At 36.2% G+C, this 16,593-nt stretch overlaps 1 protein-coding gene across 1 annotated transcript in view; it reads left to right on the top strand.

Moving 5' to 3' along the window:
- SLC12A1 (solute carrier family 12 member 1) overlaps window positions 1-16,593 on the top strand; it is a 151,056-nt gene that overhangs the window by 36,999 nt on the left and 97,464 nt on the right. The window contains exons 8-11 of the mRNA XM_044665187.1: window positions 4,787-4,898; window positions 7,497-7,624; window positions 12,158-12,242; window positions 14,015-14,166. Coding sequence (XP_044521122.1) covers window positions 4,787-4,898; window positions 7,497-7,624; window positions 12,158-12,242; window positions 14,015-14,166 — 477 coding nt within the window. The remainder of the gene's footprint in view (window positions 1-4,786; window positions 4,899-7,496; window positions 7,625-12,157; window positions 12,243-14,014; window positions 14,167-16,593) is intronic.

Raw genomic sequence — 16,593 nt, 5'->3', positions numbered from 1 at the left:
GCCCAAAAGATTTTGCTCAAACCCTGAACCTTAAACTTGTGTATGTCCACCCGCCTCATATGTGTTTCTTGTAGACAACATATGGTGGGATTTTGGTTTCTAATCCACTCTGCTATTTGCTTCCGTTTTATGAGCGAGTTCATCCCATTCACATTCAGAGTTATAATCATCAGTTGTGCATTTGCTGACATTTTCAAATCCTCCCCCATTCCTACCCCTTCTCCTTAAGCTATTTCCTTTAAAACCAGTGGTTTGCTATTAAGACCCTATCCCTTATCCCCTCCCTTGATTGACTTCCCTTTCTACTCCCTCTCTTATCCCCCCCTTTTTGTTTTTAAAGGCCTTATGAATTCCCTGCTCCTTCTCCCCTCCCTTTTTTTGTCCTCCCCACTCCCCTGCTCCCCTTGGTTTATCCCTTCTAACTTTCTCAGAAGGGTTAGATAAGAGTTTTATTTCCCAATGGATAGTATAGCTACTCTTCCCTCTCCGGGGTGGATTACACTGAGAGTAAGGTTTGATTATTACCTCTTTATGCTCTCTTCCTCTCCTTCTTATAATAGTATTTGTCCCCTCTCCCTCCCATGCCCTCTTTGTGTGTAATAGAATATTCTATTTTCTTATTCACTCAAGTTTCTCTTGGTGTCCCCTGCTATTCACCCCCTCTTTCCCATCCCCCATGCCATCTTAGATTATTTAGTGTTCCACCCTCACCCTGCTAATTATTCTTCTGATTACTATAATAGCGAATATTATAATAGTGAATAGAGTTCACTACAGAGAATTAAACATAACATTTCTCTACATAGGAATACAGATAATTAGATCTCACTGAGGCCCTTAAAAAGGCAAATTTAAAAATTATAAGTTTTCTTTCTTTCCCCTCTGTATCTTATTTACCTTTTCAGGTTTCTCTCGATTTTTGTGGTTGGATATCAAACTTTCCATTTAGCCCTGGTCTTTTCTGTGCAAATACCTGGAATTCTTCAATTTTGTTGAATGCCCATACTTTCCCCTGGAAATATATAGTCAGTTTTGATGGGTAGTTGATCCATGGTTGCAGGCCCAGCTCTCTTGCCTTTCTGAATATTGTATTCCACGCCTTGCGGTCTTTTAGCGTTGAGGCTGCCAGATCCTGTGTGATCCTGATTGGTGCTCCTTGATATTTGAATTGTTTCTTTCTGGCTTCTTGTAAGATTTTTTCTTTTGCTTGGAAACTCTTGAATTTTGCAATGATATTTCTTGGTGTTTTCCTTTCTTGATCGAATGCCACAGGTGTTCTATGGATCCTTTCAATGTCTATGTTACCCTCTTGTAGGACTTCAGGGCAATTTTGCTGAATTATTTCTGTTAGTATGGAGTCCAGGTTTCTATTAATTTCTGGTTTTTCTGGAAGACTGATTATTCTCAAATTGTCTCTTCTAGACCGGTTTTCTTGGTCTGTCACTCTCTCATTGAGATATTTCACGTTTCCTTCTATTTTTTCAGTCTTTTGGCTTTGTTTTATTTGTTCTTGTTGTCTTGAGAGATCATTAGTTTCTACTTGCTCAATTCTAGCCTTTAGGGATTGATTTTCGGCTATAATCTTTCGGTTTTTGGCCATAATCTTCTGGTTTTCGGCCATAATCTTCTGGTATTCCTTTTCAATCTGGTCATTTCTGGAGTTCAATTTGCTTATCAGTTCATTTGGTTTCTGAGCCTCACTTTCCAATTGCATGATTCTACCTTTTAAACAGTTGTTTTCTTGCCAGATCTGTTCCATTTTCCTCAAAATCTCAGTTTTGAACTCTTCCATAGCTTGTGAGGAGTTTTCCTTATTTGAGGAGGGTCCGGATGCTTGTTTGTTCTCCTCCTCTGTTTGCTCGGTTGTCTGGATTTTCTCTGTGTAAAAGCTGTCGAGTGTTAAAGACTTCTTTTTCTTGTTGTTATTCTTTCTCTTCTGAACTTCCTGAGACTGAGTAGCCATTGTTACCCCAGCAGCTTCTCAGATTTATCCTCGCGCTCATTGTCTGTCCGCAATCTATTGGCTCCTGAGGTCTGAGTTCTGGTTTTTTCCAAGGTCAAGCTCCCTGGTAGACCCCCTTGCTTGATCCTCTGCCAGAGGTTTCTTTACAAGTCTCAGGGCGCTGCTTCCACAGTCGTATACCTCTCTGCACTGGTTCCCCACTTAGGCTTTAGTTCCTGGCTGTGTCTGCCTCCACCCATGCCTCCGCAGTGCCTGTGCTCTGCTCAGCCTGCGTTGTGCGCCCTGCGTCCTGCTCCCGCGCTCAGATTTCGCCTGCGTTTTTTGGCTTAATGGGGTCCTAAGTCTTGCTGCTCTCAGGAACAGGCCCCAGAGCTGCCAATGACTCGATGGGTGCCCCAAACTTGCTCTATTTCTTTTTAGCTGGCTTCGGAGCTACAGATGTTGTGTGTGGAGGGGGTGGGGTCGTTACTCAGCCCGCGATTTCGTGAGGGCTGTTTCACCCTTTTATAGCATGGAAATGCTTCGATTCCACGTACCTTCCACGCTGTGCCCTGTTGTGGGGGTTCCTCCGTTCGTCTGGACTTGTTTTTATGTCCCCTTGAGGAGTTTTGTGTGTTTTGGTCAGGAGGGGTTAAGAGCTGCTTCTTACTCTGCCGCCATCTTAACCCGGAACCCTAAGTCATTTTTACCATAAGTGTTCCCTTCCACTGAAAGCATGTAAGTTTTTGTATATCAAAGATCATAAATCTAGAAGAGACCTCAAAGACCATCTAGTCTAACCCCTAATTTTACAGATGAGGGTAGTGAGGCCCGGGGAGGTAAAATTACTTGTCCCAAGTCATACAGTAAATGTATGTAATATGTGATAGTAGAAGTAAATGAAAAAGCCAAGTTTAAGCCCCAATCTTTGATTCCAGAAACAATGCTTTTCATGGTACTACCTTGCCTCTTCCTTAGCATCACAATACTATTTAAAATCCTTCGGGAAGGAAATCCTCCCTCTTCTTGTTAGGAATGTAAGAGATGAAGTACTCAGGAAGAGTCATATAATTCACATTTATATGGTATTTCAAAATTGGCAAAATGTTTTTTTCTGAGAGTATCCCTGTGAGAAAGGTAGTCAAACAATTATTATTTTACAGATAAGGAAATTGAGGCTTAGACAGGTTAAATGATATGGCTGAGGTCACATAGCTAATTTGTGCCAAAGCCTCTGAACACAACCAGACCTTCATACTGCCTTCGCCTTGAGGCATTTTGACTAAGAAAGAATTATAATGGTATTTCGATATCCCAACACAAGTTTTTCCTATACTAAGGCCATTGTATTCATTGCTTTGGTATATTCTAGAATGTCCCCTTGTGGGATCCTAAAAGAACGTCTGAGTTTTTTTTTTCTTTGCAAAGATACATTTTATGGGATATGCTGCTAGGAAATACAGAATATGAAAAGTAAAGAGAAAGTAATGACTGGTTTTTATGGATGATTCTTCAGAGGGTCATGCCAGTACACACACAAGATCTGCCAGGTCCTTTGAAGCTGCAAAAATGTTGAGTACAGGTGTTGGTGATGGGCTGTTTGCCTATCCACCAAGGACCAGGTCATGTAGAATTAAGAGATACTCATCTCCATAGGGCTAGCTGCTAGGGAATGAATTGTTTTAGCCATATCAGCTCATGAAATTGTCTACTAAGACAAAGTGTTGCAATTGGCATCTATAAAAATGTGATTATTAAAAAGTTAAGCTGATTTTCTTATGTAGCTCTAAAATTGGCTCCAGTATGTCCACACTGCTCCCATAATAATCTCTCTAATATAAAAAATAATAATAATATCGGCTCTTATCTACAGAGAACTTTTAAAGTTTGAAAATTTGATTATATGGATCTAGTCATAACACTCATCTGCCAAAAAAAAAAGTCTTCAGTGTCTCCCAGTTGCTCCCAACATCAAGTATACACTCATTTTCTTTACATTCAAAGTCCTCAGAAACTAAGACTATTCTATCTTTCTAGTCTTCTCTCATATTCATTTTCATAAATTCTAGTCCAAATTTTTCTACTCTCTGTGATATACTTTTCCACCTCTGCCTTTGCTCATGATTTTCTATATTTGGAATATTGTTCCTCATTCTCTTTACCTGTTATAATCTTAATATTCTTTGAAGCTCAATTCACATGCCACATCCTCCATGAAGCCTTCTTTGGTCATCCTTGCAGGCATTAACTTTCCCCTTCAATCTTCATAAAACATTTTAATGCTTTTCTAATGCACTTACCATTCAATTTTGTCTATTATGGTTTTTTGTATTTGCTTATCATCCCACTAGACCAGTGATTCCCAAACTTTTTTGGCCTACCACCCCCTTTCCAGAAAAAATATTACTTAGCCCCCTGGAAATTAATTTTTAAAAAAATTTTAATAACAATTAATAGGAAAGATAAACGCACCTGTGGCCATCACCACTTCCCTGGATCACTGCAGCACCCACCAGGGGGCGGTAGTGCCCACTTTGGGAATCACTGCACTAGACCCTCAGCTTCATGACAGAAGGTGATTTTGTCTTATCTGAACTTTGTATTTCATCTAGTGCAGTGCTCTGGGGACAATTTATTTTTATTTGTTGAATGAATGAGCTCTGGAGTATATATGTTTTAAAAGTTGGCTCATTACTCTGCAATCCTACTGCAGTTTTTACTTGAGAGGATCAGAACAAATGCAGCATCCTTTCTAAAATAGACATAACAAAGTAAGATTTACATCCTTCTCATCCAAAAGTCATGCTTAAATGCAGTGGTCTAAGTTGAATTTCTCTTTTCCAGGCTCAAGTGATACTTCTTGTTATCCTTCTCATTGCAATTGCAAATTTCTTCATTGGAACTGTCATTCCATCCAACCATGAGAAGAAATCAAGGGGTTTTTTTAATTACCAAGGTGAGTGCTGCTAAGACTTTCTGATTTTGAATGCCCCCTTTTCCCTTTTAAGAAGCCCCTGTCCTCCTATTTTGGGAACTAAGAACAAATATGTGTGAAGGTCAAGATCAGTAAGTAGATTTCAAGCATAGAGAAACCAGGGTACAGTGCAAGCATCCACATTTCCTTCTTCCTGAAAAAAATACATTTTGCTCTAGAATAGCCATAATAACAAGTATTTAGATAGTGTTTTAAGGTTTCCAAGGCATTTTACAAATATTTTCTAATTTGACCCTCACAACAATGCTAGTAGATAGGTACTATTACTTTGCTTTAAAAATGGGGAAACTGAGGCATAGAAAAGTTAAGCAACTGGCTCAGGGTCACCCAGTCAGTAAGTATCTGATGCTAGATTTGAATTTATGTCTTTCTGATTCCATTAATCAATCAATTGTGCCACCTATCTGACCATAGCAATAATACTACTTAGCCCTATCTCAAAGGGATGTTGTTAGACTCAAATGAAAGGGAAAATTCACTATAGAATTATGAGATATTGTTATTTTCCATTTTCTTGTTTTCCTGTTTCTTGCATATAACACTTTCCCTCCATATGTTTTATTATTCTTCTTTGTGCCTTCAGGCATTTTCTCTGATTTTTTTCCCTTTCTATTCTTGTTTCTGCCTCATTTATTTCCTTGTTCTTTTTTTTCTAGCCTATCTTTTCTCTTATCCTTATCTCCTCTACCATACTCTATTTTCTTTTTAATAACAACTAAATAATTTTTAGTTTTAATAACTAACACATTTTAAAATAACAAACTAAACTCCATTCCTATTTAGGACATTTGTGTACATATATGTTAGTAATCATAATAAAGTCATTTCTATCGGATGTGGGGATTTTAAAATCATTTTCCTCACATAAATTCTATAATGTGGGTATTATTATGTCTATTTTATGGCTAAGGAAATTAAAGCACAAAGAGGATAAATGACTTACCCAGGGTATCAAAACTGGCTAAGATTCAAGCTTAGCTGTTCAGACTCAAATTATTGCCATTTTCCACTACACAATGAATGGCTCTTTCCAAGAGTAGACCATCATAATCTTATTCTCTCTAGAACAGAAGTCAATATAAAGTAGCTTAAGGATCTTGGATTCAACCCAATGGGAGATTAATCACTGAAGTAAAAAGTTTCATTAGAATATAGCTTTCAGCTGTAAGACAGTCTCGGGCCACAGACCTCAAGGACATTATGAGAGTGATGCTCCAGCACATTTACAAATATCTGTGTTAGGTATACTTGTGTTAGGAAGATCACAAGTTCAAGTTCTGGCTCTGACATATCCTGACCATTTGACACTGAGCAAGTCACCAAGGATAACTAGGGTGGTGCAGTGGATACAGTAGGGGACCTGGAGTCAGGAATATTCATCTTCCTTAGTTAAATCTAGCCCAGACACTAGCAGTATGGTCTTGGGAAAGTTGCTTCATCTGGTTTACCTCGGTTTCCTCATCTATAAAATAAACTGGAGAAGGAAATGATAAATTACTCCAGTATTTTTGCCAAGAAAATCCCAAAACGGGGTCATGAAGAGTCAGACATGACTGAAACAACTGAACAAAACCAAGCATTTATTAAGTGCTTATCATTTGTTAGGCACTGTGCTAAGCACTGGGGAATACAAAGGCAAATGCAGTCTCTACCTTTATAACCCAAGGGCAATTTTAAGGTGAATTCAGTGGCACAAGGGATAGAGAGGGCCAGATCTGAGTTCAGATTTGGCCTCAAACACTTACTAGCTGCATGACTGCTCCATTCTCTTTGCCAAGAAAACTTCAAATGGGGTTACAAAGGGTTAGATACAACTGAAACAATGGAACCACAAGAAGTCATTTAAATTCTAAGTGCCTTAGGCAATTCTAAAAGATTATAAATTATAGATAAGGCACCAATCTGCATTAGTAGATTTTTCTCCTCAAGAGTTCCCTATACCTACAGCACAAAATCACAGGTGCAGTAAAAAACAAAAACAAAAACAAAAACCCAGAAGTAAATGTACAGATAGAGCATTTTTAAGTGTTGACTATGTCCTAGGAACTGTGTATGTGTTCTATCCCTTCCTTTGAGGCAGTATGGCCCAGTGGAAAGAGCCCTAGATTCAGAGTCAATTGTCTTGGATCCACTTCCTGGCTCTCTTAATTCCCCTCTGTCTGACCTTAGGAAAGTCATGGTACCTCTGTAAGCCACATTTTCCTCATCTAAAAATGAAGGGTTTGGAATTGATCTTTTCTAAGGATTCTTTCAGTTCTAAATTGCTTGATCTTTCTGTTTCCTGGGGGCAGAAAAATTAGGAAGTTTAAATTCCAGTGAGATCTGATTCCTGAGCAGTTAGAAGGGGAAGGGAAATGTCCTAAAGACAAACTGAGCAGGGTGGTATGCTAAGATATGGCCTCATGGCTATCATCACATTCAATAGGAAACTGACCAAGCTCATCTAATTTTGGAACAAGGAAGTATTTTAATTCAGTCTCACTGATACAAGAAAGTTAAAAATTTACTGTTCTATGAAAAGAATCCAAGTGATAGATTTCCTTGTCATCTGTGTTGCAGCATCTATCTTCGCTGAAAATTTTGGACCAAGTTTCACAGAAGGAGAAGGCTTCTTCTCTGTCTTTGCAATATTTTTCCCAGCAGCTACAGGCATTCTTGCTGGAGCTAATATCTCTGGAGATCTAGAGGTAAGTTATCTTTTCTACTTTGTAGTTCTGGGATTGTAGGCATAGGATGCCAGATGTTTTAGAAATGAGATCACTATATTGTACTTCAAGATAGAAATACTCTTGTAAAGCCATCTGGTTATCTGGGGTTTAAATGTTATTTTTTAATAATAGTTCTAATTCCCAAAATGACAGATTCTTTGATCCTCCAGTAGGAAAGCTAAGGCAAATGAAAATTTTGATGGCCCTACATCAATTCATTTTTAAATTTTAAAAAGTTTGCTAATTTTTGTTTCAATGTTGACTTTAAAAAATATGCACTAATCATCAAAAAAGAAAAGAAAAAATTATCTTTTTATTCATAGATATCATTTTGCTATGCTTAGAAAACCTCAGAGAATCAGCAAAGAAGCTAATTAAAAAACTAATAGTTCCAAAAAGGTCACAAAATAAATCCATAAAAATTATCAGCATTTCTATAGAAAGCTAAGAAAAATCAGGAAGAAACAATAAGAAAAGAAAATTTTTCAAAATAACCACAAAATGTGCAAAATAAGTGGGAGCTATGCTATATACATATTAGGAATTTTTATGTATATATATATGTTATATATATATGAGTTTATAAAAGTTCCCTTCTCTCTATAGATAATGGTAAACAAATCATTAGAGAAATACTAACTTTTCATGGCTAGACAAATGTCAGTTAAAATGGCAATACTATATAAATTGATTTATAAATTTAATGCTTTGATTATAATAAAGGGATGGTAATTAAATTAATTAATCAAATGAATAAATTAATAAAGGATATTCTTTAGAACTATGAAAAATAATCAAATTAATTTAGAAAAACAAAAAGCCTACAATCTCAAGAGAAATAATGCAGAAAAAATACAAATGTAGGGGCATAGCATGACCAGCTTTCAAATTACATTTTAAAGTAGTAGTATAGTAGTAATCAAAACTATTTGATGCTGATTAAAACACAGAAAAAGTAGATCAGTTGAACAGACTAGATAAATAAGAAACAAACAAAAACCCCAATCAAAAATAGTATCCTGATGTTTGACAAATGTAGGACTATAAATTATTTTTTGACAAGAACTTCTAGAACAACGGGAAAACATTTTGGCAAAAATTCAGTTTAGACCAGTGGTTCCCAAACTTTTTTTGGCCTACATCCCCCTTTCCAGAAAATATATTACTTAGTGCCCTGGAAATTAAATTTTTTTCAATTTTAATAGCAATTAATAGGAAAGATAAATGCACCTGTGGCCATCACCGCCTCCCTGGATCGCTGCAGCACCCACCAGGGGGCGGTGGTGCCCACTTTGGGAATCACTGGTTTTAGACCAACAGTTTGAACCATATGCTAAGGTAAGTTCAAGATGAATGTGCAATCTGAATATAAAAAGTGATAGTATAAAAATATTAAGTGAGAATGAGAACATGTACCTTACACAACTATAGTCAAGGGGAGAATTCTTAACTAAGCAAAGGATGTAAGAGATCATAATAATATAATACATAAATTTTACTACATAAATTTTTTTTTACTACGTAAAACTTTTGCACAAATAAAATCAGCTGGAGATAGAACTATAAGAGAAATAGAATGGGAAAATATTTACTTCAAGTATCAGTGATAAAAGTCTGAAATCCAAAACATACTGGGCCTTTTTAGAAATATATTAATATTGAGAGCCATTTCCTGGGATTTAAGTGGTCAAAGGGTACAAGAATTATAAATTGTCAATGACCACATGAAAATATGCTCCAAATCACTAGTATAAAGAAAGAAATAAGACAATTCAAGTTTAACTTTGCACCATGCAAGTTGACAAAAAATTATGGAAACAATGATATGTTGTACATAATGGGACACTATTGATGGGTATGTGGAAGAGTCTAAAATTCTGAATGTTAGTTTATAATTATTCATGAAAATTTGTTGTTGTCCATACCCTTTGACCAATGATTCTGCTACTTATAGGAAATCAAAGACAGAAATAAAACCCCAATAGATACCAGAATATTCCTATTAGCAAACTTTGTGGTAGCAAAGAACTCTAAATAGAATGGATGCCTATCAACTTTAAAATGGCTGAAGAAACAATATATTAATATAATGGAATATTAATGTACAGCAGGAAAAAAATACAAGGAATTAAGAAAAACATAGGAAGAGTTAAATGAAGTGATTCAGAGTGAAATAAGCAGAACCAAGAAGATAAAACATGATGTAAATGAAACTATAACTAAAAGACACATAATGAAATACTTTTCTCCATTTGTGGCATACATACAGATGGAGGACAACTAGGGTAGAATATTATCTGCACTGTCAGATATGCTTATTTTGATCAAGTGGTTTTACTTAACTGCTTTTTGTCACAAAGGATGATTCAACTGGGAGTGGAGAGCTGGTTGGGCTTGAAATAACAATAATTTCGAAGCAGGAAGAATCAATAAAACATTTTTAAGTCATACCCTAGATTAAGCTTACATTTATTGCTCCCTTTCTATATGTTTTTCATATAGTGATTCCTTATGGTAATTCTAGATTTGAATTTTGAGGGAATGGAATTTTTTTTTTCAGTGAAGGTCTTCAGCACTGTTACTCTATGCCTTCAGAATGTAGAGTAGAGGTCCTTTACTTTTTTTGTGTCTTTGATCTCTTTGACAATCTAAAAGCCTTGTACATTTTGTAGTTATTTGGGATAGAATTTCTTTTTTATTTCTTTTCTGGTTTTTGTTAGCTTTGTGTAATGTTTTAAATGCAATGTTTATGTATATATATAAAACCAAAGGGTTTTTTTTTGGTTGGTTGATTAAAAACCCCTTATATTGAAGATGCTGATAATGTGCCATGGGCCAGTGATCTTTTGTCTAAATGTATCCCCCATGCCTGGATCGTGGTAATCAGTGCCTCATTAATGCCTGTTGATTCAATGCAATGGTAGAACTATCCCATAAGACAAATATGAATTCATTAGAGAACATATATTAATAACAGTAATCGTAACAATAATTACATTTACATAGCTCTTTATAGTTTTCAAAGGTTTGTCATTTATACTAATTCATTTGGTCCCCTAAAAGAATATTGTGGAATAATCTTTATTGTCTTCAGGAATAAGAGGCATGCCATGTATGCAAAATACTACAATAAGTTGAACTGTGGCTTTATGGCAAGGGTGATCTTCCTTAGGAAATCAAACAAATTCAAATTAACAAAGATTAGTAAAATGGGGCTCCAAGAATTTAAGTGTTCTGTCAAAGGTCACATAGCTAAGAAGAAGCTGACTAAACTTAGGTCTTCTGATGCCAAGTCAAATGACTGTGGTTTAACACAATAAAAATAATATGAAATAATAAAGGTATCAGCTGTGATAAGTAGGCATTAGTTTAAAGCTGTCAAGCCTGTAAAACTCCCTTGAAGCTGATAGTTGGAGGCAGGGTGAAAATATTCTGTGCCACCCAAATTCAAAGGCTATATTCCCTTTACTACAATTAAATTCAAAGAATATTTATTTATTATAGGTAAAGCACTGTACTGAAAACTCAAAAATCAATACCTTCCCCCATTTAAAAACAGTCCTTGTCCTCAAGGAGTTTATACTTTTTTAGAGAATGCAAGACATAAGGAGATAAGGAAAATAATGAATAATTTAAAGAGAAAGAGAAAACTAACTAGGGGGATTATATAAGGTATCGTGGATAGTAAGTGGCAACTAAAATGAGCTGTGAAGGAAGCTGAGGATTTTAAAAAGAATTCCAGGGGGCAGCTGGGTAGCTCAGTGGATTGAGAGCCAGGCCTAGAGACAGGCAGTCCTAGGTTCAAATCTGGCCTCAAACACTTCCCACCTGTGTGACCCTGGGCAAGTCACTTAACCCCCATTGCCTCCCTTACCACTCTTCTGCCTTAGAACCAATACACAGTATTAATTCCAAGATGGAAGGTAAGGGTTTTTTAAATAATAAATAAATAAACAGTAAAAGGAATTCCAGTCATGTCAGAAAGCCTGTATGAATGCACTGAAGCAAGAGATGGAGGCTGAACATCCTAACTACATGACCCTGGGCAAGTCACATAGTTTCCTAGCCCTTACTATTCTTCTGCCTTAAAACCAACACTTGTATTAATTCTAAGACAGAAGGTAAGACTTTTTTAAAAAGATGGAAGCAGAGTTCAGAGTACGACAAGTAGGACAGTTTGACTAGGATATAGAATATATTAAATAAGTCAGTTTGGAAAGGGCTTTAAATGGCAGAATGAAGAATTTGATTTTGTCCTTATGGCAACAGGAAGGAAATTTTTGAGCAAGAGAGTAACATAGTCAGAAGATTATTTTGGAATCTGACTAGAGAGAGAATGAAATATCCTCCATCTTCAGGGCTTGCTATTTTTATCATTTGGTTGATTTTTATGGAATCAAGATATAGATTGTTTTGCAGATTTGTGAATAAGAATAAACTCCAGTGGATCTGATTTTTCCCACTTTTTTTACCATCCTCCTTTCATCCTCCCACCTTTTTTTTCCCTTCAAGGACCCACAAGATGCTATCCCCAGAGGAACAATGCTGGCCATTCTGATCACCACAGTTGCCTACATAGGGGTTGCTATTTGTGTAGGTAAGTCAACAGCAATAATAGCCAACATTCATTTGGTGTTTTGAGATTTACGAAGGGCTTTTACACACATTATCCTGATTGTTCCTCACAACAGTCTAGTAAAGTAGATATTATCTCCATTTTATACAATTGAAGAAATTCAAGCTTACAGAGATTAAGTGAATTGTCCCTCACAGTAAGTATCAGAGGTCAGATTCAAACCTAAAGACCTCCTGCCTCCAATTCCAATGCTGTTTCCACTATACTAGTTTATAAGCCAACCCTCAGAAGAGTCTTAATGCTTATTTGAGTCTCCTCTACTTCCTGACATGCTTGGGCTGCAGAGGATAAAGCTTTCAAAATGTGCAAGTTATTGAAAGCTACTGAGTTTTAAAATTGTGAAATGTTTTCTTTCCCTTATTATTATCCTGGCATCTTAGTGTTTTGATTATAATTGTCATAGTTGGAAAGAGAAAGAGAGACAGAGAGATGGATAGCTGGAGAGAAAATAAACAGGTAGACAGAAGTATGGATAGTTATAGTTAACCCATTAGTACTACTTTTTATTGGTTTATATATACATATATATATATATATATGTCTACTTCTGGAAAATGCTTGATGATGTAGAGCCATGGAAATTTTTCTACTTTATTTTGCTAAAATTTCATAGTTTCAGAGCACAAAAGAATATCAGAAATTTATTTCAAACTCCTCATTTTGCAGGAACAAGGTTAAGTGATTACCAAAGGTGACATAGGTTGCAAATAATAGAGCAAGAATTTGAACTCAGGACCTCTGACTCTGAATCCAATGCTCTTTTCTACTGTACCCAAACTGCATGTGGGGTGGCTTTCAACTCAAGTACTTCCTAACAATTAGTTAGAAGGGTTCTACAAGGGAACAAGTACTACTTTAGCTGTGTTGCTGCTTAAGAACCATGATGTTCTAGTTTTTTTACCATTCTAAATCAAATGACTTTAAACCAATTAGAATAAAATACTTCATATGGAGGCCTTCTCTTCTCCAATTTTCTCCCAACTCCAAGGTCTTAACATTCTGTAGTTAAGAAGGAGAGGCCCCCACTGGGTCAAAGAACTGAATTGGTATCTGTCTGTTGGCCACTTCCCAGAAATGAGAAATCAAAGATACACACTGAATAAGGGGAAAAGTAGAAGGAGGGATTTTTTAAATGCTATTTTAAGAGCTCCTTTTTTTAAAAAGAGTTCAAAGAATTTTACATCTATTATGGGGAAAGAGAGGAGAAGTAAAAGAAAAGAAGTGTAAGACGTGGTCTCAAGCTCTCCAGAAACATAAAATCTAGTTCAAGAAACAAGAAGTATTTCTGGGAAAATTAAACTAATAATACATCAAAGAATATAAAAATGTACAGATGAGTGGTATAGACTAAATGAATAAATGCAAAGAATTTATGAAGTGCTTCCTCTGTAACAAGAACTGTGAGAAGTATCAGAGATATAGACATAAAAGGAAGCTTACCATTTAAGGGAATGTCACTGGGGTCTGGAAAGTAACTTAGATAGTAAGTGAGACAATAGGGCAGTCAACTGGCACACACCTTCCAGAGTCAATGGGGATATGTTTCAGAGCTTTAAAGGAAGAGGGAGTTGGTGTTAGGTGGGAATTTTCAGGAAGGTTTCATAATGAATATGAGGTTGGAACAGACCTGTTCATATCCCAGAAGTAGAAAAGAATATTTCTTCAAGAAATCCCAACTGGATGGGATTTTCTTATTTTTTTAAAGAACTAATTGTTTTCTTTCTTTTCCACAGGGGCCTGTGTTGTCCGGGATGCCACTGGAAATGTGAATGACACTATCATCTCTGGGATGAGCTGCAATGGCTCAGCAGCCTGTGGTCTGGGCTATGATTTCTCCAGATGTTTAGGCCAAAAATGTCCATATGGGCTGATGAACAATTTCCAGGTTTGGATTTTTATTTTAGAACTCTTGTTGTCTTTAGCTGATCGAACCTTAGTTCAATGTAGTTATTAAGATTTATATCTGGAAATATCTAATAATCAATGAGCAAGTTTGCCTTAAAGACCATGAGTTCTCAACTCTGCAGTCTAGCCAGGCTTACAATTATAAAAAATCTCTGGGTAGGCAAGCCACTTTGGATAATAGGAATTCAAACTGGAAGAAATCCTATAGATCATCTAACCTAAGGCTTTTATTTGTTGGATGTGGGAAGTCACAGAATAAGTTAAAACAGTCAGGATTTTAACTCAATTCTTCTGAATCTGAACTTAATCTTAGGAGGAGCCCTTCGTTTTAGTTCCAGTTCACTGGTGGTGGGAAACTCCCTAGAATCTGGGCTCTTCTGGAAAAGATTGGGACTCCAATATGGCCTTGGGATCAATATGACTAATTTAAAGTTTCACTAGATAAGAAGATGGTCTGTATCCAAAGCAGAACTCTCAAGGAAAGACTCAGAACTCATAACTAGTTGCGAGTATGCCCTCAGACACATCCAAAGCCATATCCTGGGATTGCCTTGGAAGTTCTAACCAGGCGGGGGAGAAGCAGACAGAGAATCTGGGGAGATGCAACCTACATAGGCCCCACTAAACAGTGAAATTGAGTAAGAAGACTTTAATGAATTCCTTTTATTTTAATTTGTAGTACACTACAAAATAGTGGGGAGGATAGTTAATATATATACTTTCTAATGAACTCAGTACAACTAGAACAAAGACCAAATAGTAGATTGGCTATTTCACCAAGTCATTGCCCTAAGCAGAAAAAGAGAAGGTAATTTACCACACTGAGAGACAGAGAGACAACACAGAGAGCATACCAAAGAAAGGAGTGGCTTAAAGTATATTTTTATCTAAACACTTTAATGCTAATTCACAGACATAATTTACTTGCCTTCATATTTTAAAAAGTGCTTTACCTAATGTCCCCAAATTTTCGAGAGACTTGAAATTAATTATTTACTAAATGTCTACTTGTCAAGTCCACCATATACATTTCAAAACACAAAACATGGAATTATGCAGTCAGCCCCTTTAGGAATTTATAGTCTTAGATATTCCATAATGACAGTGAAATTAAGGATGCACAAGGATTAATCAAATATATAAATTAGATGGTTTATAATAAAGCAAAATAGCTTAAGTTCATGTCTAGATAAAAGAATCAGGAAAAAAGATAAATAGATCATGAGAAATTATTTTCTAGTTTTTCACTCATTTCTCTGTCTCTTCCAATATTCTGAGTAGATTCACTAGCCTTTGCATAAAGTTTGGATTCACTTTTGATTCTAACTAGTCTCTACTAGGGCCCTGTCCACATTACCATTAATAATATAAAAAAAAACTCTGAAGCCTCCCTTTCTTTCACTGTTTCCAACTTTGTATCTTCCATCACCTCTCACACCAAACAGGTTTTCAAGTAGAGGACATCTTCAATCATTAGGATACATATCTATCTGATTGATGTCGAATAGATTTTTTATTCTTTTAGAATGAACTCTTACATTACTTATTCCTGTTTTTGTTATTGTTGCTTTAGTCTGGTCCCCCTATCTCATTCAGGTAGGAAGTTTAGTGGTCACCTGTGGGCGCCAGTTCCAATATTGTTTAGCACAGGATTAAAAAAACAACTTACTTTCTATCTTATTATCAGTTCTAAGACAGAAAAGCAGCAAAGGTTAGGCAACTGGGGCTAAGTGATTTGTCCAGGTTCACATAGCTTAGAAGAGTATCAGTCCAAATTTGAACTCAGAAAGGAGTTTTAATCTGCTCCATTTTTTCTTGCCTGAGTCAGTTTTACCCCTTCAGTTCCAAGAAGGCGCAAATTTGATGCCAGAATTAGTACAGACACCCCAGTCAGCTTTTTCCCTATTGCAGCTAGGAATTCCTGAACTCAAGTAATCCATCAACCTTAGCCTCCTTTAGAAGCAGGGATTACAGACCCTTTTTGGCCTATTTATTCCTCTCTGGACTGGAGATTACTTTCTTTCTGTTAGGCTGCATCATTCCTTACCTGGTTCTTGGAATATTTCGATTTTTCTAGAATCTATTGGTCTATATGTAGACAAAAATTTTTCTTCTCTTAAATTTATCTAAGACAATGTTTAGGTTTCTCCTCAAAGGACTTTATTAAACCATACTCCAAAGCCTAGGTCAGAAAAGAAGTCAATTATTCATTGGAAAATAATAGGTTAATTCTGTTATCCTGAATGACTAAAAATACTCTTTACTGGGAAAAGCAATTTGATGGGAGATTGGACAGAGAACAAAAATTTGGAAATGGGGGAAAAAGGGCAGGCTTAAGAGATTTTTTTCATTGGAGTGATTAATGGCCATATGTACAGGGCCCAAATATATACCTAGTAAGAACCAA

The sequence above is a fragment of the Gracilinanus agilis genome, chromosome 2 (assembly GCF_016433145.1).
Source record: "Gracilinanus agilis isolate LMUSP501 chromosome 2, AgileGrace, whole genome shotgun sequence".
NCBI lineage: Eukaryota > Metazoa > Chordata > Mammalia > Didelphimorphia > Didelphidae > Gracilinanus > Gracilinanus agilis.
The sequence above is the reverse complement of the archived record's forward strand: the minus strand, read 5'-3'. Positions and strand labels throughout refer to the sequence as shown.